The sequence below is a fragment of the Rhinopithecus bieti genome, unplaced genomic scaffold (genome assembly GCF_001698545.2).
Source record: "Rhinopithecus bieti isolate Rb0 unplaced genomic scaffold, ASM169854v2 scaffold_27306, whole genome shotgun sequence".
In the NCBI taxonomy this organism is placed as follows: domain Eukaryota; kingdom Metazoa; phylum Chordata; class Mammalia; order Primates; family Cercopithecidae; genus Rhinopithecus; species Rhinopithecus bieti.
The window spans coordinates 99915-126787 of record NW_016812395.1 but is presented as its reverse complement, the minus strand read 5'-3'; the positions used below and the strand labels follow the sequence as shown (position 1 = coordinate 126787).

Sequence of the window (26873 nt, the reverse complement as noted above, 5' to 3'; positions counted from 1 at the left end):
AGATGTTGAATTTGAACTAAAAATGTAGTTTAATACAACTCTTGTCAATTCCATAAATTGGGTATCTGTGTAAATTTTATTTGAAAATGTTTGTTCCTTATTAAAGAAATAAAAGTCTAACGTTGCTTGCTTAAGCCACAAAAAGCCTCAGAGAGGCTGACACAGCTCTGCAGAGGGCGTATTGTTGCAAATATGTCTCCTTTCTTTCTGAGAATCCCTACAGACCTCTGACTTGACTCAGTTTGCCTGTGTACTCATAACTGCAGTTATTCCTGACCCTGATTTTGGAATCCCAAGGGTTTTGTTTAAGAAGGGATAGGGAGATTAAAAGGTTACATCCTGACAAAGTGGTTATTCTAAATTACTCATTTCTGATTAGGGTTGAACTCAGGTATTTGAACTGACCTCTCAGAAGAAAGCATCGTGGATGCGTCCTTTCTTAGCCAGAAGGTCAGTTCAGAGCCCCTTCAAGCAGTGGATTGTTGACCTCCTTTCCCTTTTCTGGTAGATTATCTCCACAAAGAAACATGAAAAACTGTTAGCTCATGTAATAGACACGTTGACGTTGATATTTGTCTCTGTTGTACCATCGGCTGAAAAATTCTGCTGGGGTTTTCTTTGATTTAGGGTGTTTCATTTATTTGGAAAAAAATATTCTATGGATTAGGCTGTAATGTTAGGAAAAGATACATTGATGTTATTTGTGGAGCTTGAAATTATTGAGTTGGTCAATCAACATTGGGTTCTTAGCAAGTAATGGCTAACAGATTGTAGTGATGGTTTTCTCTCACTATTTCACATTATGCAAATTCATATTCAACTCCTTAGATGATTGGACCCCAAATTATGGCCTGTAGACTGACTTGACCACTTGACGTAATTTACAGGTGCCTCTACTCTTTAGAGTTTCTGAAGAAGCCTGCATGTCTCATTTATGGATTTGTGATCCAGCACAACTTTTAAACCTTGTCTTGGGAGTGATATAATATGTATTCCTCTGGTGTTAGCTCTGCAGAACAAGGTGTGAACATAACGAATTTAGGGTCCAAGTTTATGGCAGAATTTTCAACAATAACAGAACTCAAAAGAGTATAACAACTGCATATTTTCACACTGTTTGTTGAGAATTTAGAAAATTCTTTTCAAGACTTGCCTCAGGATTTCTGTAATTGTGTTGGTTACGTGATGATGGCAACTGTAGTAAGGAAACACATGACTAATTAAAAAGCAATGTGGTCCCAACTGTCTAGACAGTGGGTGAAGATGTTTAATTTTGTGCTTTTAAACATCTAACAATGGCTTTCAATATGTTTAAGAGATTAAAGCTTATTCTAGTTTTGATGAGTGGGAAAATATAAATAAAAGACCGTCCCAATACCCTAAATACCAAAACAAAAAAGGAAGCTATTGAAGGGTACATGGTAGTTCATTCATCACATAGAATAAGCCTGAGTAATTGGGAAAAACAGCATAAATTGCTCCTTTAATGATGGAGTATTGTAGAATTTATAAATTATCTTGTTGTAGTAGAAGACATTATTTTAAAATTTTACTTTATGACATATTTTATAGTTTCTCAAAATATTAGAAAATAAGATGTTTAAATTTTTTTGAAATTATGACGTACTTAAAGATTTGTTATTCTGTTAAAGACTCTAGAAAAATGAAATTAACATATAAAGATGTACTTCTGTTAGAACAAAAGTCAAATTATTAAAAACATACAAATTTATGTTCCCGGTAAGATATTTGACCATTCAAAAGGAGGAACCTAACTTAATTTTTAAAAACAAAGTAAGTTTGAGGAAAATTAAAGTGACTGCAAAATGTGCATCTGGGTTATACTTACTCATTGATTCAAACTTTTGTTTTTGATCTTAATCTTAGAGGAATTTGTGATGTCACTTATGGAAGTGGCTCTCACGATCTTTGCAATTTTCATTTCCTGGTCAGGCTGAACCTGCTGTACCAGAAAGCTGAAGATCAAAGGGCAATTTGTTTTTTTGTGTATAAACAGGAGTTGCTGAAGCGGACTCCACGGAAACACAGTGACTATGCAGCAGTGATGGAAGCCCTCCAAGCCATGAAAGCTGTCTGTTCCAACATAAATGAGGCCAAGAGACAGATGGAGAAGTTAGAAGTTTTAGAGGAATGGCAGTCTCACATTGAAGGCTGGGAGGTACATTCACTTTGCTTGACAATCAAGCTTAAGATAGTTTTTTGTTGCAGGCCTTGTGCAGAATTACTGGCGTTGGATGGAACCATAAATGGTCATTTTCTTAGATATTTCTTGAGGACTACAGTCAATTCTGAAAAGTGCTCACTTTCATCATTATTTTAAAGTATCTTTAAGGTGGTAGTTAATTGACTTAACCTTGACCGAAGAAGTTTGTGATGGAGCCAATAGATACTACGTGGGCTATAAGCATTAATATTTTAGCATTTATGCATCGTGATGATTCTGTTCCTCTCTTAACTTTGGCCATAAGTACATAACCTGAATCCTGGGAGAGTGAAGAAGGGACAGAAAGTTCAGTAGGTTTGCTGTGATATTCCTTTCAGACTCTAAATTACGTGTTCACTTAACCTCTTTGTTTTGATTTCTTCATTTATAAACTGAAGGAACTGGCTATGATCTTATTTTAAGGTTTATTCAAGATGAAAATGTTATGACTTCCTGAGTCATTAAGGAAACTTTTTTATGCCAAAAGAAGAGTATAGTTAAAATCTGTAAAATGTTTTCAGCTAATGGTAACTTTGATTCCCAGTTATTTCATGGGGTTGGAGTCCTGTGTTACTTTACTACTATGCAAAGAATAAACTCAAATTCTGTCATTACGTTGCCTTAATTTAAATGAGTATAAGCTTTGGACTAGGTCAAATTTTTTCTTGTTATAAAGTAAGCAATTAAGATAACTTTTAAGTATAGGAAAGATTGAAAATGCTCCTAGCCAAATACTGTTATCACATAAAGCTAAGTGGATTGCTTTATCTTTAAGGCTTTAGATGAATTTGTTTCTTACCTTTGATATGTTAGTTTTCATTTGGACCTAAAATTATGTCCACCCAGATATGCAAAGAAACCTCAAACATTGACCTTAAGGAATTCTCCCATTTGTTCCTTCTCTCCTATGAATCTTTTAAAATGCTAACCGGGGTTGACCTAGCTGCTTCTTTGTCTAACTCCTTCCATTTCAAGTGTCCAGAGTGCCCTCACATTCAGCATGAATGCTGCCTCTTTCAGGCGGCTAAAATGGTTGTGTGTTTTACAGTTAATTCATGATGATTATTTCTTTCCTGGGGAGCTGTTGTCCTGCTGTGATGAGAAAAATGGACTCCAGTTTGCTTTTGGAGTTCTGTTGTCACTCAAACACTGGAAGAAAAGTGGAACTTGCTTTAAATTGCAGAATTTGTCAATGAAATGTGCCAGGCCTTTTACTAAAACAAAAACTTCAGAGACTTTTTTCGGGACTCTAAGGAAATGGAATCTGTCATAATTTTGTTTCATCCTGGTGTATATCCTAAACATTGAGTGTACTGCAGAAATGAGAGATTCCTTAAAAGTTATTGATACTGTTTACACAGTATACACCAGTTACTCAAAGGAAGAATGAATGTAGGTGGAACTATATCATATGTAGCCCACAACCGAGGGTGCCTGACTTCACCGGCTTTCGTGGTTTTATGACATTCTGAGAGCAAGAGAAAATGGGGCACTGAGACAGGGAAAACTGGATGGAGTTAAGGAATTCTGTTGTGTATTCAGAGAAATTAGAGAAGAATGTTGCCACTTGTTAGGTATAAGAACTTGGGTAAGTTAAATAGTCCTTGTTTTTAAATTCTACAGTCAGTTCCAGTAGGCACAGGGGAGATAATATGAAAGTTGGGTTCCAAGAAAGTGATTCCAAGAAGAAGTGGCAACATAAATTCTACTTGAGTAGGATTTGACAATGATTGCGAAAGACGGCCATACGGAGATTGGGAGTTTTGGGACTTTGAGGGAGTGCAGCTTGGAACAGGGCCCAGTCAGTGGGTTTGGCAATTTGTGGTAAGAACTCCATTGCCTGTCCCAGTCCACCACCCCATCGAGGGGGGCAACTTGATTTTCAGGCCTGGTCCCTTCTGGGGAGTTTAGGAGAAATTGCTAGTCTCATAGGACTCTCTGTAAGGACACAGAGTCACACAGGCTGAATTCAGGCCCTGGGAGGAAGCTGTAATGAGTTAAGAGCTGTCTTTGACTTGCTAATGGGAATCCTTGCTCAGCCTGCGGAAGCCTTGTGTATCTGTGGAGAGGCTACCTTAGGGTTAGGACGCGGAGAAGTTCAGATGTAGGGTGGCATGACAGTTACAGAATGCAGAGTTCCCTGATGAGTTTTTGAGGTTAGGAGTCTTGGGCTCATGCTAGGAAACAGCTCCTTCTCCGGTTCCTTCCACAGGCTCCTGCAGACTCCGTTCAGGGCCTCCTTAGGGAGGACACTGTTCCTTCAGTAACTAAAATTCTATTTGATGGAGTCCAAGTCTGATATACCATGAATTTGCATTATTTCTATTATAGGTGTATTATTCTGTCATTTAATTATCTGGGGACTTACTTCACTGTTAATCAAATGAAAGCTTTCGTTTTAAACAATAACATCTCTTAGGCACAATGTTCCTATCTAGTATTTTGTGTTACTAAATTATTTACATTCCCGAACGTGGAATTTAGGTAAACAAGCAATTGAAATTTATTGTTTGCAAAACATATGACAGTGAGAAAAGTATGGCTTTTGAGCAGAGTTGGTTTTTAGTCTGGACTCTAACCCTTTGTTTGAGGATGGTATATAATTCCTCTCCTATATGGAGTGTGGATTATTGCAGAAGTCAAATGAAATAAGTAAAAGTGCTCTGAATATTGTGAAATGCTACGCAAATATGAGGTAGTATTTTAAAGCTTTAAAAAATTCCCCTCATTTTTCTAATATATGCACCAATCTACTAAAGGTATTATAGTACTTAGGGTTATATGGTTGTAAGCAACAGAAACTAAAAGAAAAATTAATTTAAAAGATTGGGTAGCTTGCAGAGTCAACACAAAAGCTGCAGCATCAGACCTGAGAAGGGTGTCTAGGCAGCTGAAACTATTTGACAGTCTCATCCATGCGCTAGCTAAAATGAATAGGCTGTAATAATTTTTTCCATCTTTATATGACTACACTCAAGACTGAAGATCAAAATCCAAGATTCAACTAATCTTGCTTGAGTGAATTTGCTAAGGGAAGGGCAGAGGAACTTGACTGCCAGCCCTCCAATTTCTTTTTGGGGAAATAATTGATTCTCCATTGTATGCGTTATAATCACATACAGTGCGTTATAATCATCTCCACAGTTGGCTGAGATGCTATACTCTTCATTGAATAGATTTAAAAAATGAAGACTATTTAACTTACCTGAGTTCTTATAACTAACAGGTGACAACATTTAGATCTGAAAATAGGCAGCTTGACTCTAAAGCTTATATTCCTTACCATGTGCTATTATATCCACTCAGACACAAATTTGGCAAATGCTTTGGATTAAGTTTGTTTTCCTGCTTGTCTTTTAAAAGTAAGTTGATTATCAAAATTAGGTTTTTGTCAGCGTTTATGTAGTAACTGCCACCACAGAAATTCTATAGCGTATGTTTTATTTGTTCATTTTTGAAGTTATGCCTTTTGTTAGTATAATTTATTATATCTCAGTCATATAAGTTATGCAACATTTAGAACATTCTGCAAGATAGTCTACTGAAGGTAATTGTGGGCAATGATTAATATGTCCTGGAAGGGATGTTTATTAGCTGTTTAATCAGAGTCACTGATTCATTTCATAGAACAGGACCATTCTCTGTCTGTGTGTTGGTTGATTGATTATGTTGTAATGATAACTGTAGCCTTTGGAGCTATACTGAAGTATTTTGACAACTGAGTATCAATAAACATTACGTTGTCAGTAATTCAGCTTTAAGTCCTTGATATGCCTGTTTGGAATTGATCTCTCAAATCTGGAAAGCAGTATTGTGATAAAAGATAAGAGAAGGAATTATTAATATATGAAGGTGTTGGGATAAATGAGATTCAAGATAAATATTGTGTTTTAGAAAGTAAAGAGACACAGAAAGAAATTGTACATTTCTTTATTACCTTTTACATGGAAAATACAGTGTTACAGGACTATTTAAAAATTACTTCCTGTTGGTTTTGGAATCTGTTTGCTGCTTCCATTTGATTGAGTTTGTGCCTGACAGTGTATTGACTTCAGGTCATGTTTCTTGTTATTTCATGGATGTGAGTCTTCTGGAGCTTAGTGCTAGTACTTGTTTCTTTTTGTCCTCTGTACGAGGTGATTTGGCAGATACAAATTCATCTTCTACCTTGAGATAGAATTGATTTATACATAGTCTTTGTTATTTGAGGATAAGTGGTTCTGGAAAAAGATGGCTGAAAATGAATCCAGTTTAAAAGAGGCACAAAATTTCAATGAAGTGGAAGGGGGAAGGTTTGATGGGACTTTATCTTAGTAAAATGAAAATTTATATTATTTGTTTTATATGTCACAGAAATCAGGTTATAATTTTAGTTAATAGTTTTAACCTCAAAAGAGCAAATCAAATGCTGAGTCTTTTTTGGGGTGTGTCAAACATTTTATGATAAGACAATATAATATTCTTTATTTTATGTTTGTTTTCATAGTATTTTTTAAAAGATTTGTCTTTATGAGAATGTTCAAATGCTTCATCAATTTTCTTAAGAGACTCCTTTGATATCAGAACTGTTCTCTTACGAAGCGCATTCTAGTTGTCGGTCTTGTCAATTTTCTTTTCTTCCACTGTGAATGAATCTAGCTCTGTTAGATCTTTGTCTGCTGATGCATTGTATACAAGTGGGGACATTTCAAGGCCTCCTGTCATCTTTCATCTTTTCCAAGATTGTAGTTTCTCTCCGCAGTCAGTTCATACATATCTGTGGTTAAACAGTTCTTAATGATTTTTGCCTGCCATTATCCTAGAGATAATGCACAGATTTAAGTCATGGGAAATCAAAGGCACAGTGGGCATGCTTTAGAGTTTCAAAGATAAATGCAGTATAAAGGAAAATGCTGTGAGCTGCTGTGTTAGGATGATATTTTTAGACAAATCTGCACATTTTGACATAGAATCCTTCAGTACATTAACAATTCTCAGGGAATTATTTAGTTACTCAAGGAAGATACTTCATGCCATGATGGTAGATTACTGTGGTAGAAGATGGTGAAAGGTGATTTTGCACTAATTCTTGAAGCCTGCTTTAAGTGTTAAAGGTACATCATCTCAGTGACAGAAACATCTCAGTCAGATTCAGTAAAACACAATCTGACCGAAGTTATGTGTATATTGTGAGATACACTTTGTGGCATAACCATGAATTCTAGAAGCTATCAATGGTTGTGCTTGTCCTTATTTACTGAAAATGTGATTAGTAATTGACTAAACTGATGATTTGGGTTGCTTATATAAAGAAATGTTGACCTTAAAGAGGTCAGTCAATCTTACTCTGTTTTTTGATCAGGAATGAGGAACTGATGGGGACTTTTAGTAATGCCTTAAATAGAATAGGTCTGTATATTAGCAAGGGGCTTGAGAGTTTCTTGTATCAATTTGGACGGGTGATTCAAAAAGCCAAACTAACGTACAGGATGGAGGAAAAAGACCTGGCGGTTTGATTGATTGTAGCATCACTTTGAATCAGTTGTAAGATAACAATGTCATTATAGTTAGCTCAATTTTATATAAAATACTCCTCACATTTATTAAGAAAGATAATTATTAACAAGCCAGGAAATGTTTTGTTAAGAATGCATCTACTAATATCTGCATATGTTAATTTGAGGTACTCGGGAGATTTATTTAATGTGAAAATTAAGATGATATCTGCAGTAACCCTTTCATAATGTAACAGCTTATCATCCGGGGTTGGCCTATATGGGTCATCATAAGAAATGGTCTAAGGGAGGGCTATTCTGTACATTTTGTGAAATTGCTATAAATTAAAACCACTTTGCTTAATGAACACATGATAAAGTACATGAAATTCTGTAACTTTTTTTTTTTTTGCCAAATCTTCACTTGTATATCCACTTTCAGGATGAAAAGAAATAATAAAGGAACAGCAGGGTGTGGTGGCTTATGCCTGTAATCCCAGCACTTTGGGAGGCCAAGGCGGGCAGATCACCTGAGGTTGGGAGTTCGAGACCCGCCTGACCAACATGGAGAAACCCTGTCTCTACTAAAAATACAGCATTAACCGGGCATGGTGGTATGCCTGTAATCCTGGCTACTTGGGAGGCTGAGGCAGGAGAATCGCTTGAACCCAGGAGGCGGAGGTTGCGGTGATCTGAGATTGCACCATTGCACTCTAGCCTGGGCAACAAGAGTGAAACTCTGTCTCAAAAAAAAAAAAAAAGAAATAATAAAGAAAATGTCTAAAATTTGCAATATAAAGATAATCAAATTAATATTTAAAACTCTTAATTCCCCATTTTGAAAGTTTGATTTGTCATTGTAGGTGTTAGTTTTATTTTAATTTAAATTTTATAATTAACCAGAGAAACTATTATCAGTGATTATTGTGGAGATATGAAATTTAAAATTAATGTTCTAAATTTTAAATATGAAACATTAAAATAGAAACATTGAGTTACACAAAATTAGAAATTTACTCCAGATTTAAAGAATCTTGACATAGTTGAAACTGAAAGTCTCTTGCAGAGCACATATATAGATCTTTATGGAAAATGTCCTTTTCTTTTTTTTTTTCTTTTGGTCCAACTCAGTGCATTGGTTATGATAGATTAAGTTGTAGAAACAAATAGACTATAATATTTATAATGGCTCGAAATAGACATTTCTGTGCATCTTCCACCACAGTCCGACTCTCATGTCCAACTCAGGGGGCAGCTTTCCTCTGTTGATGATTCAGGGGGCCAGGCTCCTTCCATCTTGTGGCTCCTCTTCACTTCTAGTGGCCAGTGCTTGTGTTAAGAATTGCTTTTGTCACTAGTCATGTAATCTTGATGGGCATGCTATAAACACTTATTTAATTAGCTAGTGTGCCTTTGCCAACTTCTAATAAATAGGGTGAAAGGCTCTGTGGAAAGTTGCTCCCTTTAAATTTTTTTTTCTCTTTTTATTTCTTTTCTCCATCCTAGGGGTGGATATATAAATTGAGACCTGCTAAACATGTAGACAATTTCATGTACTTTGTGCCTATGGAGCCCCTTTTCCCCACATACTGGGGAAAAAGAGAAAAAAAAAAGACAGATAAATTCTAATTGTTAACATTATGAATTAATTTGAAGTCATCTCCTTTCAACATGACATAGGTGACATGTATTCTGTATGCTTGTGTATGTACACAACCTGGAAGGAGACACAGAAGGAGACTGATCAGGGGAAACGAGGGGGTTAGGCGCCCTCCAATCAGTATATAACTCTCTCTACTGTTTGTTTGCACTTTAGCCTGTGCATAGATTGCTTCTTAAACATAATTGTGAGTAGAAAAATAATTATATACAGAAGTGTCAACCAAGTAAGCAGACATTAATTGCATTTCTCCTGACTTAGGGGTCCAACATCACTGACACCTGCACTGAAATGCTAATGTGTGGAGTCTTACTGAAAATTTCTTCTGGAAATATTCAAGAACGGGTGTTTTTTCTTTTCGATAACCTTTTGGTGTACTGCAAAAGAAAACACAGGTAAGAGCCTAAGCAGGTCACACTTGAGAAGTGGTCACAGTTTCTACCTTTCCCTCTGGGGATCATCCAGCTCACAGTTTCTACCTTTCTCTCTGTGCTTCCCAGAACCCATCATCCATCAGTGCCTTTCTTCACATTTGTTCAGTCTGCTCTCTGATTGTTCGCTTCACCTTCTTGTAAAATCTAACTGAAATGTCACTGTCATCTGATGATGCTGGGTCCTCAGAGCCCTCTTGAGGAGAGGTGCAGTTTGTTCCTAACCCACATATCTCAGGCCCTGGAGGAGTGGCTGGTGTGTCTTCCTTGTTTCCTAATCCTGTTTCCCAATCATTTCCCCCTCTTCCTTCAATAATCTCAGCACATGTGAAGTTCATGCCATGAGTCTTTCCTCTCCACTACCTTTCCCTCATCTCCCCTTTATAGAACACGTAATATCTCACTGTCACACGTGAATTTAGTGATTTCTCTAGCTCTTACATCATTTTCTTTCTAACCTACTCCTGTTGCCATTTTGGAGGTGTTCAAAACTCACATGGATGATCTATCCAGAATTTTGGACCTGAAAGCCCACTGTCTCTTCACCTGCAATGAGCCTTTCTGCCATTACACCTGAGTCTCCTGTCCTAGGGCCATACTTTTACCTTGTCAATACCAACAGTCATAAAATTGAAATCTTCATTTCAGGCATTCTACTCTGAATATCATCCCCCATCCTCCTAGCTCTCTTCCTCTGGTATTGTCACTTCAGCTATTCTGGCTCCAAACATTGTCGAAGATCTCCTATCTCAAATTTTAAAAGTCCTTTATCTTGTGTCACACTGTCACCCTTCATAGCAGACTTCCTTGCAGGAGTTTTATGTTGTCACTTTTTCTACTTTCCCACTTGTTATTTGGCTTGAGCAACATTCAGCAAGGTCTTTGTTCACTCTGCTCCACTGAGCTACTCCCATCAGAATCACCGTAAGAAGCACTGCTGTGCTTCTTATTCCAGTGGTCACTTTTCTGCTCTTTAAGGTTTTGCTTGTTTTTGTAGCAGCGTGTAGCTTAGCTGAGCAATCCTACCTTCCCAAAGCACTCTCTTCTCTTTAATGTTATTATATCCCACTCTCTTGGCTGGATATTGGAGTGCTGTGGGGCTCTGCATTTGACTCCTTTTCCCTCTTCATATTCATAGACTCTTCCCAGCTGATTTTATCCATTCCCATCACTCGTGTCCCACATCTGTGTCAGTTGCTCTCAAATCTCTATACTCAGCCCAACAATCTCAACTCCTACAGCCTGTCTGCTATGATGGCCATGAGGAGTCTCAACCACAACATGGAAGAAATGGGATTCTGGATTCCCCTTCCTAAAGTTACTCCTCTCCCAGCTTTCCCTCTCTATTGTTTTCTCAATTCCAAAAATTATGAGTTAGCCTTGGTTCCTGTTTTTCCCTCAACGTTCCACATCCAATCCATTAGAAAATATTCCTGCATCTGCATTGAAAACATGCAAACATCTCTCCACATCTTTCCATCATCATTACTACTATGCTCCAGGCCACCTGGATCCCCCTTTGGTGACAACAGTTGTCTCCTAACTGACCCACCATATCTTTCCTTATGCCTCCACAATTTGTGCTCTCCACAGAAACCAGAGCACCTTTTATAAAACAAATCAGATCATGTTGTCACCTTGCTCAAAGCCCTCGTTGGCTTCCTAGAATAAAGTTCTTTTTTTGTTGTTTGTTTTGTTTTGAGACAGGGTCTTGCTCTGTTGCCTGGGCAGGATAGAGTGCGATGGTATGTTCATAGCTCTGTACAACCTTGAACTTCTGGGCTCAAGCAGTTTTCCTGCCTCAGGCTCCCAAGTAATTGGCGCTATAGGCACATACCACCACACCCAGCTAATTTTGTTTTTCAGTAGAGACAAGGTCTTACTGTGTTTCCCAAGCTGGTCTCGAACTCCTGGCCACAACAGTCCTCCCATATCAGCCTCCCAAAGTGCTGGGACTACAGGCATGAGCTACCGTGCTTGGCCTCACCTAGAATCAAATTCACACTCCTTACCCTAGTTTACAAAATTCTGCCTGGTCCAGCTCCTGCCTGTCTCTCACATCATCACGTCCCATTTCTCCAAACACAATACCTCACTCCTTCCTTTAGCCTTCTCTTTCTCTCATTCCTTGATTATGCCACGTGTGCTCCCTTCTTAGGGCCTTTGTACTGGCTGTTTCCTTTCTCAGTATGCCCTGTCCTTTGAGTTTTCCATGGCCAGATTCTTTGTGGCTTTCAGATCTCACTTAAAAATCACTCCCTCTGAAGTGTCTTCCCTGACCATCCCATCAAATGTGGCCTCCTAGTCACTATCATTATCGGGAAAGTACTTGTCACTTACTATTTCCTTCATTATTCGTTTGTTTACCTCCTGCCACCTTTACTAGATTAGACTGCAGGGTCCATGAGAACCAGGGGCCTTACTGCTCCTTCAATGCAATTTTTCTGGAAATTGGAGCAGACCTGTGATAGACAGCTGAGAAACACAGAATCAATGAATGAGCGAATGAAACTCAAACTAGTCCCCTATAGAGCTTAGCCATCATTAATGTAAATAATTTGTGTATTAAGGTTATTGATATAATGCTATTTGTTTTAAAGCATGAATACACTTTTTTCTTGAGAATGTTCTTACTTTATGGGATGTTTTCTTAAACTCTTGAGAAAATTTTTTTGCATGTTGGTTAAGCAAAACAGTAGAGTGACATTTAATTGAGAAGTTTCCTGAGCCTTTACGTGCTTCACCCTAACCATATATAGGACACATTTGTTTTAGTGAAATGGTACCAATAGGTTCATTCAATTTAATTTAAAGGTAAAGCAGTAGTTCAAAGTACAGGGTTTTAAATGACTATTTATTCCAGGTTCAGAATTTAGAAAACTATAGTCAAATATTTTCTGGTAGAGTGAGAATTAGAGACACAAAACTGACTGGTTTGTAAGACAGACTGAAGGGAGAGTTATTCTTCATTTCTGATAATGAGTGTTCTTGAATCAGTCATCAAGATGCCCAGAGCAAGTTAGCAAACATTTGGTAGCTATGATGATGATACATGGTAGTTCTGCCATGTGGGTTTTAGTATTAGAATTCCCTAGTAAGAGACATTAATTCAAAAATGCAATTAGATAAGCTGAGAAAACGTAGGAATACAACATGTATCTTCATGAGAAGGAACAGACTAGGATTAGAGCCCCAAAATAATTAAATTGTTGACATCTCTATTCTGATGAGTTTTTTAAAATTCCTTTTTACCAATGTGAAAATGAATCTTTTTTTATGTTCTTCTAAGTTCTCTGTGTTTGATAGCGAGATTGAGATTGATAGAAATTGGCTTTTGGAAGATGTAGAAGAGGCTGTTATTTTACTTGTGTGTTACTCATTAAGAAACTGTAATGTGAATCAAGGTGTTTTAGTGCAATTCTCCATTTGAGAATGAAATCTTTTTTCTTTTTTTTTTTGAGACGGAGTCTCGCTCTCGCCTGGGCTGGAGTGCAGTGGCCGGATCTCAGCTCACTGCAAGCTCTGCCTCCCGGGTTTACGCCATTCTCCTGCCTCAGCCTCCGGAGTAGCTGGGACTCCAGGCGCCCGCCACCCCGCCCGGCTAGTTTTTTGTATTTTTTTTTTAGTAGAGACGGGGTTTCAGGATGGTCTTGATCTCCTGACCTCGTGATCCGCCCATCTCGGCCTCCCAAAGTGCTGGGATTACAGGCTTGAGCCACCGCGCCCGGCCTGAAATCTTTTTTCATTCAAATTGATCCCATCTTTATCTATGCCTGCCATCAAGACTCAAATCTTTTGCAAAATTAACATTAGTGGACAAATCATGATATTATGTGGTCTTATGACTGGAATTGCTAAGTACATTAAACACAGGAGAAGTTTAACAAATTAAAATCCTGCTATTTAGCAAATACACTTAATGAATGTATTATGTGGGCCAAATACATACAGGTTAGAAATGGAAATAACAAAATAGTTCAACATGTCCTTTCCCTTCCAGGACTGGAGAACCTGTTTGAACAAACCATCTGTTCCCTTCACTTAGAATGCTTCACTCCCTTATGAACTTGGCCTCAGCATATACTATCTAAGATGTAGAGATCTTTCAGAAAACATGAGTAAAGGGAACATTTTACAAACTTCCATAATGTTGTGATTATATAAAGTAGGGACCTGATGAATTTAATTCTAGAATTACATTCTTTAAATAGCAGAGTGCCAGATTAGGCATCCTTGCTTTGGATATTTCTAATATTATTAATCTCAGTAGAAACTAGTTTTTAAAAAAATTATGATATAGTATTTGATATGTATAAAATGATATTGGTTAGTTTGGCTTATTTATGAGTTTTAAAAAGTAGTATCATAGTGGTTTTAGTTTTTTGCAATTTATAATTTGCATTTAGTATAGTTTCTAAATCCATTTTGTGTGTAGCAAAAATTTCTTCATGTTACCTGCTGCATAATATTTCATTAGTTAAATGTATCACAATTTAATTATTCATCCTCCTATCAATGGGCTTTAGGGTTGTCCCCAGTTTTTCTGCTATTGTATACATTCTTGTATATGTGTCCTGGTGACCACTACAACACATAATTAGGAATTAAATAATAGAATCAAGACATTTAAATTTGCAATATTATAATATGCAGCATAATTATTTTCAAACTATAGGCTTTTTAGTCTTTAAACTTCAATAGAGCCATTTTCTGAAGAGATCAAAATCTGTTTGAGCTAAGAATTATAGAATTGATCAAACACTTACTGGAATTTTATATTGAGTATTAATATCTGAAACCCAAGAGAAATATACAAAGCCCATACAGAGTTCACAGTAAGCTCATAAAAAATTGGTATGTTGAAAATAGAACTAAGTGATGGATTCTTATATATAATCCATGATTATTTTGCCTGTGACTAAAACTGTTAAGGATATTAAGTCTTTTCAGTATGATTGTTTTTAAGTTAGTTTACCAACTTACAAGAAATTCTGTTTTTCAAAACGCCATGATATTATTTTCCAGCTGCAAATAATACCTGCATATTAGTTACCTGCATATTAGTCTGATCTGCATTCCTCTTTATAGTCAACCTCCTGTGAGGCCAATTTTCATAGCTACCTGGGATGAATTCGTAATTTATAGCATTGATTTATGCCTATTAATGAAGAACATTTAGAGGTTGTTTTCAAAATGAACGTGAGGAGTGCAAGGTGATGAAGGTCTGGGGCTGACAAACTGTCCAGTCAGGCTAATTAATCGATTTGCTTAGTTTTCTTTAGTAGAGATGAAGGACTACTAAGTTTTGATGAGGCTTGAAGGCAGCTAAGTCAGGAATATGCAATTTTTTCCAAGGAAAGAGCCCAGAGAGTGTGATAGCATCTGGAGACACATCCCTGTGCCCACCCTATCCACACTGGGATAAGTATCTTACTGGACAGGAGAGGAAGAGGGGGCACTGCAGTTTGTGTACAGCTACATCTTAACTTGTGCTAGGTGTGTCTACATAACACAACACATTAATAATTATTCGACTATATTAAATTATTAGCCAGATTTTGTCACTGAGTCCAATTGAATAGTCTAGGTCAATGGAAATCTCTTGAGTGACTAGGTATTTTTTAATCTCCTTGAATCATTTCTTAGAATTTTCCTGTTTTAATGAAAGAAAACATTGAAAAAATATTTTTTCCTGTGTGCTTAATGATTCAAATACAAACATATATAACTTCCTAATTCATTGTTAGAAATGGTCATCTGTAAACCTGGGTTTTGACTTTGTGTTACATACTTTTAAGATTAAAAGCTGGTACTAGATGTAATATATATATAGTTTTGAAATGTTTTGGGTGTTTTAGAAATAAATAAGGCCTTTTTGAAGGATTGCAAAGGTATTAAGAGACTTGTTCAACAAGTATACAGTGATTATATTATAAAACTATGATAGGAGAAATATTTTTATAGCTGGATATCACTGAGCTTAAGAACCTCCAGCACAGCCAATGCTTTGAAGAGGGATCATAAGTACTAACTGGAAATTACCAGCTAGTTACTGAAAAATGAGTCATGAAGGTGAAAGAAACTCAAATGAAATTTTAAAATAACCAGTTGTTAGTGTCTGTCAGAGTCTGATTAGGCACTGCTGATGTCTTATATTGAGCAAAACACATACTCACTCTCCCACCTGTATACTATCCTTAGTTTAAAACTTGAATTTATTTTTAAAACTTAATATGCAGGTTGCCTACTTCATTAAAGCAACCAGTGCTGTTATGAAAGGGAGGACAAATGTAAAGATCTCCAGGAGTCTAATGTTTGATATTGTCAATTGAACTGGTGTCTTTTTTCAAAGAATTGCTTAAAATATATTGTTTTGACGTTGTTTTACATTGTTTAGTAACAAAGTCTTTCTGATTTAATTCCATCTTAAGACGGTTGAAGAACAGCAAGGCATCTACAGATGGACATCGGTACCTTTTTCGTGGCCGGATCAACACGGAGGTGATGGAAGTGGAGAATGTGGATGATGGCACCGGTAAGTGATCTGTGGATTTTAAATGGGATGCCAATGGTAAATAGTAAACTCCTTTGTAAGACAGATTTCTCACTTGGATAATTCACCTGCCGTGTATTAGAGCTTAGAAATACTTTGTTAGGTAAAGTCGTTGGGTAGAGGAAAGAGAAAGGTGAGATAAGGGAGGGGAGGACTACTGTGAAAGTAGAAAATTATATATAGCCAAAACACACTAACATGAAACACAGATACAGAGAAATAGCCGAGTAGTGTCCCATGGCATTCATGGGACTGGAACAGAGGGCACTGTGCAGAAAATAGTTAATGAATGAATTTTCTTTAGTTATACTATTTTATAAGCATAAGAATGATGTTTTGTTCCTATAATATATTCGCTGTAGAATATAGCAAACTCTAGATTTGTCTTAGCTATGTAGTTGTTATTCATAGAGACAGGTTGTAAGTTTGCTTGTAAGCAAATTGTGGATGGAGGTGGTTTGTGTAATTTTAAATGCTTGTTTTAAATATCTTATTACTCAAAGGTAGTAACTTTTCGCTTTATAGATTTGAAAGTATGGGGTTTTATAAGCTAATTTATGCATGATTAGTCACAAACATTAAGTAAAATAAAGTTAAAATAAATTATACTTTCCATTTGAAAAAAAAGTCTCTAAAATAAATTCACTTAGTAAAGTGAATTCCATTTTCCCCAATGATTTTAGTTAGAATTTTAAAATATGCTTCTAGGAGACATGCAATATATTAACTGTTGCTAAATGTCTTTTGCTTTCATATAAATAAATACTTTGGTTATATTCATTATACATATGGGATTGGGATGCAGATCAGCTCCCTCCACCTCTCACATACTTTCATTGTCACTCTGGGGTCCCAGAGGGGAGAAGGATATTTATAATCTGTCAGAAGCACAGAATTTCAAATGCTCACCTGTAGGCAATTTCTCAATACCATTGTTAGCATCTGAATAAATTGTTAAGTACTTACAATAATGAACTGTGATTGCTGTAGGTAAGGGAAAAGGGAATGCAATGAGCAAAACTCAGGTGGTGCCTGAGACTGAGCACTCAGCTTTGGAGCCATGCTATTGTGTTCATCCAGTAGAGAGGTTCCTCAGTGGCTAACTGTGGGGTGGTGTGAAGTTGCCAGACAGTTGGCACAGATAGATGTCCCAATTCAAATCCCTTTCTATGCCACAGACTGTAATGCAGTTGCAGATACTCCCATGCTAACGTATGGGACCTAGTCGGCTATCTTTCCATAACAGGATGTACACATTATTTTTTACAAGGTAGCAGTAATTTATTCTGTGCTTTCTAAGAAGACTATGTAGTGACATTTAGAAGTTATCTAACATGCTAAGAATTATCTTGCCTCTGTAACCTTAATGTTCAAGAGACTCCCCAAATGTCCAACTTTGAACCTGAGTTGGGAGGAAGTCAGATAGTAAAAGAAGAACACTAGAAACTTCTACTCTGTTCTTTGTTGGACCTGATTACCCATAATGGGTAATCATTATGGTAAATCATTGTTGCTTAGGCACTTCCTTTATTTTCTTCTACTTTTAGGCTTTCCCATGGGCATAGAGCCCCTGGCCTTATTTCCTGAGAGATTGAATATCCACCCCTTATGTCCCACTTTCTCCCTTCACCCCCCGGGATGTGAGTGCCACTATTAGTGCCATCTGCATTGGTGGTCTGACTGAGTTGTGATAGTGATTACTATGGTTACTGTGCTTTTGGGCAGCTGGAGAACTAGATAAAGAGATGTAAGAGCCCAGGACCTTTGGAGGCATGGCCATAAAATGCTGTCTTCCAGTGTATCTGGGCCGGATGGTAAGAGAGTGAGATCCTGTGAAGGGTGACTTGAATTACACAAATAGTCCTTGGATTCAATTCCAAGTTTGTTGGGTTTCCATGTACATGCTTTGTAACACAGAGAGGGACCGAGTGGAGAGCAGTGAAGGAACAAGGCATCAGCCTACGGAGATTGAGTTTGGTAGCACCCAGAAATGATCTGGGTGCTGCGTGAACTTTCTCCCTTTGTTGTTTCTTTGGTCATTTCCAGCATAGAATCTTCATTTCTTTTTTGATGAGCTCAGGTTTTAAGTCTGCTGTATTTTTTGCTTTACGCATGAAGCTCTGACGCAGATGGATCTTAGCAGAGCTGATTAATGTCCCTATGCCAAGTACCCCCCATACTTGGCCCCTGGATAAGTTAAATGAGGGATAAACAGATGCTATCAGGCTTATCTGTCATTGCCAAAAGAAAAATGCAAACACCTATACCATATTTAGTTGTAAATAATAAAATGGATGAATTGATGTGTGTGTGTATGTATATATATATATGTATATATATTTAAGCATGCTTAGAACATTTTTTCCTTTTCTTAAATTGAGATGGGGTGGTGGTGAGGAGTCTGATTATCTTGCCCTGGTTGGACTTGAACTCATGATTCTCTCAACTCAGCCTCAGTAACTGGGACTACAGGCATGCACCACTGTGCCTGGCACTTAGAACTTGTGATGGAAAATGGAATGGAAAAGTTTTTCTTCCGTTTGAATTACACAAATACTGAGTATTTTTGTATACTGTGTGTATAATAAAATAGTTTTCTAAGGAAGAAGCTCTATCAGATGACTAATTGCATTGATATAGCTCAAAACTTGCAGAAAAATTAATTGTACTTGGGATGAGACTAAAGTTTTCAGCCAGCATGTAAACATCTCGAATCTTTTGATAAATAATATTATTGTAATTTTATTCATAATACTTAATGACTTGGTTTATATCATAGTTATATCTTAGTATAGAAAGAAATTTAAATGATGGTATGATGTGCAAAAGTGCAAAAATTTGTATATATATTTATTTAAGTCTGTCCATGTTATCCATTAATTCCTATATTCAAGGCAGATGTTGACCCTTGCATCTGTGGCCAAATTTCCATGCAACCATTCTTCAGATTTCAACTCTCAGTGAATCTAAGTAATTCTTTGAAGATTCTTTCTGGGACTACTAGTTTGATCATGATGCTCTAAAGAAAATTCAACTTAAAGGCAATAGTAGGAAAGCTATTGAACTTCCTGGAATTAATTTTCATGGTAATTTTTATAGTGCACGCCTGGAAAGCCATTCAGAAAGTAGTACCAGATCATTAGTATTCTCTCTTATGCACCAGTTTATTTCTGTGGTTGGACAGAGGGTGAGAATGTTGACCTTTAGAAAATGTGGTCTGTAGTTCAGTGTTGGGCATACCATAGATTTCAATACATTTGTTAAATTCGAATTGGATAAGATGAAAATTTTTTATTCTTAAGGTGTTCTTTAAAAGTAAGTCAATTAAAAAAATTTAGCTCTCCCTTTAGATATAAATACTTGAAACTATTTTAATATGTTGAATACATTATTTTATAAAATTAAATTGTGCTTATTAAAGAAACTTTGGAAACTGCAGAAAATATAAAGGCAAAAAACATTAGATAATAATGTCGTACGAAGACAAATACATAAGACTATATACAAAATATTTCCTGCAATTTTCGTTTTCATGCACAGATTTAAAATGCTTGAAAATGTGAACTTTATAATTTTGTATCCTTTTTCACTTAAATCAAGTACCTGTATTATCTTAATGATCATCATCTTTATCTTCATGCCTTATCACCAAAAATAGTATTTATTGTTGCATACCAGTCTAACCAGATAAACCAGTTACTTTCACAACTGTAGTATTGTTGCGTAAGCTGGATTGAATATGTTCTTAATTAAAAAGTAACAATGGCTTAACAAATGTTGAAAAGAATATAAGAATATAATAGTTTTTTANTGTAGCAAATCTCATGAAGACTAGCAGAGTTTATTCTAGAAATGCAATACTACTTTAACAACTGAAACAAAGTAATTCATTGCAATAACAGAATAAAATAGAAAAATATGATTGACTGGATAGAGGTGAAATTTTTTGCCAAAATTTAACATACATTTATGATTTTTAAATTCTTAGGAAAATTAGGAATAGAAGGAAGCTTCTACAACTTGATAAAAGATACATATTAAAAAACCTACGTGGTCTTTATTTATTTATTTATTTACTTTTTTTTTGAGATAGAGTCTCACTCTGTCATCCAAGCTGGAGTCCAGTGGCATGATCTTGGCTCACTGCAACCTCTGCCTCCCGGGTTCAAGCGACTGTTCTGCCTCAGCCTCCTCCTGAGTAGCTGGGACACCAGGTGCACACCACCACACGCAGCTAAGTTTTTTGTATTTTCAGTAGAGATGAAGTTTCACCATATTGGCCAGGCTAGTCTCAAACTCCTGACCTCATGATCCGCCCACCTCAGCCTCCCAAAGTGCTGGGATTACAGGTGTGAGCCACAGCACCTGGCCTGTGGTCATTATCTTTAATGGTGATAATAGTGGTATATTAAATTATTTCTCCTGAAGATTGGGAGAAAGGCAGGGATGTCTATTCTCATCCCTCCTAGTGTTATTCAGAACAGTTATTTTTTAAAAAGTATAAAGTTTGGAAAGGAAACAGTGAAATATTCATAGATAAAATAACCGTTTATATAGAAAACTTTATGTAACCTTTTTGGAAAAAAATCTACTAGACCTGATAAGTAGAATTAGAAAGGTTACTAGATACAAGGTTAGTATCTTTTCAAAAGCAAAAAATTGGAAAATGAAACTTAAAAAAAATTATTTGCAATAGCATCAACATAAAAGTAAGAATAAATTTACCAAAATCATGCAAGCCATCTACCTTAAAATTTGAAACTACAGAGATAAAGCAGAAAAGGCCTGAATGAACAGATATATACCATTACCATCAGTTGAAAGTTTCAACATTGTTAAGACGTCAGTTCTCTTGAAACTGATCTATAAACACAATCTCAATCATAATACCTACAGACTTTTTAAACAGAAAGTGGTAGTTGATTCTAAAATATTCATAAAAATGCAATGGCCCAGATTAATCAAAACAATCTCAGAGAGAGAGAGAGAAAGAGAGAGAGGCCAAAGTTGAATTCTCAAGCCTGATTTCAAGACCTGCTAAAAAGCTATAGTAATCACATGAGTGTGGTATGGCATAATGACAGAGAGATCAGAATGGAGCATAGAAATCAACCCGCACATATACAGTATACTGGTTTTCAGCAAAGTTACCAAAGCAATATAATAAGGAGAGAAAAAAATATTCCAACAAATTATGCTGAAACAACCAGTTAATACAGAAAAACAAAGAAACAAACAAACAAAAAACCTCTCTCTCTCTACCCTATATTGCTATTTTAATTAGACTTTTTTTTTTTTTTTCTTTTTTTTTTTGGAGGGGGGATGCTGGTAATTTATTCCAAAAATTTTTCTCAATGTTAAATATTTATGAACAAATTACAAGTTTGAAAGTTTCCCTTAGAAATTTATGCATTCACAGTGTTGATCTCCAGGACAAGGGTTGAATACATTATTTAGACATCAGTTTCTTGATGTTTTCGATAACACAGTCTGGCAATTTCTTCTGTTTCTTAGCCTTTTTATAATACTTGGATATTTTCCATCTCATTGAAATGCAAATTTATTGAAAGAATACTGGCACGTCCACTGAGATTTATAGTGTATCAGTTTTGGAAAAATCCCATCTAATTATATGAAACTGTACTGAAATAAGAGCAAGGAATTTGCAAACTGTGTAGCTTCAAGTAATTAGTGACTTGTTCAGGTCTGTCCATTGGATTTTTCTGCTTTTGGAAGAAATCTGTGACTAAAGACTGTTGAATTTGGATATTCTACATTTAAGGAATGGCAATTTAAAATCTATTCTTCCTATAAAATTAACATTTTAGATCCATTGAAGCTTGGAAATTCCTGCGTTTGCCATTTAATAAATTATTTATTCTTTCACTTAAATTTTTTAAACCAAATTCTGACTAAGTACAAAGCAATGTTGGACTTTTTAATGACTTTAGTGAAGGTGTTCTTTATGGATAAGTTTAATTTTTATTTTGAAGTATGAAGATATTAGACAATGTGCTATGATTAAAATTGTGAAGCTATTTATATGTCTGTAGCTTTTGAAAAAAATGAGAAGCAATTGCTTATTTTGTATAGCATTCAGTAATTTTGATGCTATTATGAAGTATGTAACTACATTTTGAGGCCTGTGGTATGTATATTCAATTGTATATGTGTGTTAGTGTATGTGCATATATATGTTTAAAATTACTTATGATTTTTAAAATTGGTGTGATAGAAATGAGCTAGCATATAAACTTTAAAAAGGACATTATTTCTTCATGTAAAATTATTTGACACAAGCTGTTCTTTTAAAATATTAGTGCAGCAATTAAGCTGTTATTTGAGACAGTGGATGTATTAGTCCATTCTTGCACTGCTATAACTGCCTGGGATTGGGTAATTTATAAAGAAAAAAGGTCTAATTGGATGATGGTTCTGTGGGCTGTATAGTTCATGTGGCTGGGGAGGCCTCAGCGTACTTAAAATCATGGTGAGAAGTGAAGGGGAAGCTGGCACGTCTTCCTAGCCGGAGCATGAGAGAGGAGCGGTGGAGGTTCTATACACTTTTAAACAACCAGATCTCACGATAACTCACTCACTATCATGAGAACAGCACCAAAGGGGAAATTCTTCCCCATTATCCAATCACCTCCCACCAAGCTTCAGCTCCAACTTTGGGGATTACAATTTGACATGAGATTTGTGCAGGAACACAGATCCAAACCGTATTAGTAGACTTTACAGTCAGCTAATGATCTTGGTTTCTGTACATTGAGACAGTAGCCACATGTGATCAATCACATGCTCACTTATCTGATTCCGAGTTGAATTATGTGCTTTCCAAAAGAAATGTGTATGCACAGGCTCAATTGGTCAGGCCAGGCTTCATGGAGGAGGTGGGTCCACTTTCAAGAGGAGTAAGAATCTGTGAGACAGAGAGGAGTGTGGGGTAGCTTGATGAGAAACTCAGCCTGGGGAATACATTAAGTATTCACAGGACAACCAGGAAAGCAGCAGACAAGAAAAGCATGGTGGGAAGGCATTAGAACAGAGTGGAAAATAGAAGGAGTTAGAGTTGAGTTAATTTGGGAAGAATCTTTAAAGCAGAGTCTACATGTAGTTTTGACTTGATTCAGTGGTGAGACACCCAATGGGTGGCTTTTGAGCTAAGAAGTGGCCTGATGAAAAATATTTGAGGGAGGGCCAGCAGGGTGTGAAGAGGCCAGCGACCAGACTCACTCCAGGAAAGAAAGGAAGGAAAACCCCCTGTTATAGAGATGGCTGGCCCTGGGGTACACCTGTGTGGTGTCAGGAGCATGACCCGGATGATTTTGGCATGTGAACCTGTGTTCCCTGTGCCCTATGGGAGGGCCACACTGTGTTCATTTTGGAGTGAGTCCCGTATTTATGACTGTAGGCTGCATTTGGCTACTGTGGTTTTCTTTATCTACAGTAATAGTTAAAGGTGTGGTAACCTGAGTGGCCATGTGGGATCTTTTAAGCTGCAGGTGCCAGGTTCACTTAGCTAATCATAGCCTGACTTGAATAGAGAGAAGACAGCCTGAAAAAAAGCTTGGGCTTGTTTGTGATTCTGGTCTTGTTAGGTCACAAGTGATTAGGGTTGGGGGACAGTTCTAAACTTGTAGAATTTGAGAATTTCTGAATTTTTTCCCACCAGTTTATCATAATTTCTCAGCTGGTTATTTTTATAGATATTAAGGAGGAATTGCACCGTAATTATGAAGTAATATTCTTATTTTCCTACTAATGCTCATGAATACTTATCTGACATGAATTATGAAGTTCTTTTACTTTGTGTAGGATCGGAACATGAATTAAACACATAAAGGTAATAAAAGTACAAAACATCTTTTTAAAAATTGCTTGTAATTTTTTGGGAGGGAAGGATCTGCCAGTTTAAATCCCTGTATTATCAGAAGTCATTACTGATTATTCATGGATTATGGCACCTATAGAAAATACAGACTAATGTCTAATGTCATCCTATTTTGACACAAAAGTAATCTGGAAGCTTTAAATACTCCACAACTGAACAGCATCATTTGATAGTGGATTTGTGGTATTACTAGTCTGACCTCATATAATGTGTAGTGATTTTGGAGCTAATGAAAAAGACTATGGGAACCAGATTTTGGGAGAATCAGTGCCAAGCACATTTGTTTCTACTCAAAAACTTCATAAAGTAGATCATCTGAGAAAAAAAGAACAAAACAAGCAAAGTACCACAAAGTCATTTTCTAAATCACCTTTAACTTTGTTATGGCTTACCTCCTCAACACTGGCCTTTGCTGCTGAATGACTTTCAGGAGAGACACATGAAAAGGGTCACTTTAATTGGTACAGGTGCTGACTCAGGCCTCTGTCATAGGTTTTTCCATCTTGGAATCTTTGCTTTGCAGGGACTGTCATGCCAGTAAAGGTCGTTTGCAAGTTATGTCACTATTCTCTACCTGCTGTTAGACAGAGAACTACTGTATAGAGTTTGCTGTTGACATTTTCAAACACAGCATGACAGTTTACCCAAAATTGTGGTGAGGTAACAAAAGAGACAATTAAATGTAAATTTGTCTTCAAAAATTTTTTCATAAGTTTCTATTTATGGGACATAAATGGAATGAAATGGGTTTAAAGAGTGTATGTCTTGACCATGTACAGTGATAATGCTTTGGCATTTGTATGTTTCCATTTATTGCAGTTTTAGGTAATTGCACTCTTAGTGTGTTCCATTGGCCAATCCTTAGTGTGCAGTTCATTAAATAATAGAAAATTGTTCCGTGGGACATAAATTGTCTCTGAAACCTAGAACGCTATTTCAAAAAAAATTAGAAAGATAAAATAAATAGACATCTTGAATGTTTGAGAAGAAAATACCTTGCATGTTATTCTTTTATTACTTTAGAAACTTTGACAATATTTTTTAGCATAGAGCATGCAAGTGTTAATTAGTTTGTAGTGTTTAGTTTCATGTAATATATTAACACTGCGAGCTAGAAATGTTCCATTATTGAGCACTGACTGCCTGCAATATAAACGCATTCTTAAAATTTTAAATGTGTATGTTTTTCAAAATGCGTATATAAAGCAAAGATATGTTGAACAATTCAGTGGTTTTGGAACTTTTGTGTATTGAATGATAGTGTTGATATAATAATATTGTGTATTACCTTTTATTCATTTGCCTTTACCCATTAATTTACAGCTGATTTCCATAGCAGTGGACACACTGTTGTTAATGGATGGAAGATACATAACACAGCAAAAAATAAATGGTTTGTTTGTATGGCAAAAACACCTGAAGAGAAGCATGAATGGTTTGAAGCTATTTTGAAAGAAAGAGAACGGCGGAAAGGTGAGTGTATGAACTGGGCACTATTATATTTAGCGAAGATTCTAACTTAGCATAGGAGTAGATAATGGGAAATTATGAGAAAGTAGAAAGGTATATGATGGTTGCTTATTAGGTTGGTGCCAAAATTATTGGGGTTTTGACATTGAAAGCAATTACTTCTGCACCACCCTAATACTATGTGACGTGAGCCTCACACTAAAAGGCTTATTTGATACTTACAAAATTGTTATGTAATACTTACATAGTTAGCAAAATAATTATGTTATGACTGGTAGTGTCTTTTAAATCGTTTTTTATAATAGAAAATTTGTTCAATTTTCTTTTCATTTTATTCTTGGTATTTCTAAAGCAGCATTACCAAATTTTTCTTTAAGTGACAAGCTTCAGTAACATAATGCAGTGTTGTAAAGCCTCCAATTGTTCTCTGTATACTTAACAGAACATTAAAATTTCTTAGACCCAATATGTTAGATTCCTAATTATAGATTAAACACTCTGGATTTATACAAACTTTTAAAACTTATTAGGTCTATGAATATAATACAATGTAACCCAATTAGTTGTTTGTTCATATGAGGAGGCCTAGCTCGAATTTGTGTTATGCTTTTAGAAAAATTTGCAAAAGGAATTTGGCCTGGCTATATTCACCAGTGTGAAGTTTATCTGCAAAAAGGCATATTTCTATAATTCAGCTCAGAAATAGAAATGCTTGTATTTCTACTAATTAACAACTGATTTCTTAATTAAGAAGCATGACATTGTTGATTACTTCTGGAGACCCAAGAATAAAACAGCTCATTGGTAATGAAATTTCAGAACACAAAGAACTCTTTCTTCCATCTTCAGATGTTTTCCCCTGAAGAATATGCAAAGTTGCTACCTTGATTGAAATATTCATGGTACATACTTGTAGAATTTCCAAAGCATTTTCAAATCCTCCTTTGGTTGATCCTGAATGAAGAGCCAGATAGAAAATTTTAAAACAAAGTTTATGAATATGTGACTGACTCTAAGTTTTGTTGAACGTAGCAGTGAATTCAAATAGCAAACAAATAGTTAAAAGGTGAATCAAGCTTTCAATCAAGTTGAACCTTTTTTGTTTTTTTTTGTTTTCTTAAGTGTGGCTATGATTCACCCAAGACAAAAAAAAAAAAAAAAAAA

General features: G+C 36.0%; 1 protein-coding gene across 1 annotated transcript in view; it reads left to right on the top strand.

Annotated features, from left to right (window-relative positions):
• The window catches only part of LOC108544915 (phosphatidylinositol 3,4,5-trisphosphate-dependent Rac exchanger 2 protein-like), a 164636-nt gene that overhangs the window by 75293 nt on the left and 62470 nt on the right, over positions 1-26873 (top strand). The window contains 4 exon segments of the mRNA XM_017896328.1: positions 2018-2179; positions 9620-9753; positions 16221-16324; positions 25563-25712. Coding sequence (XP_017751817.1) covers positions 2018-2179; positions 9620-9753; positions 16221-16324; positions 25563-25712 — 550 coding nt within the window.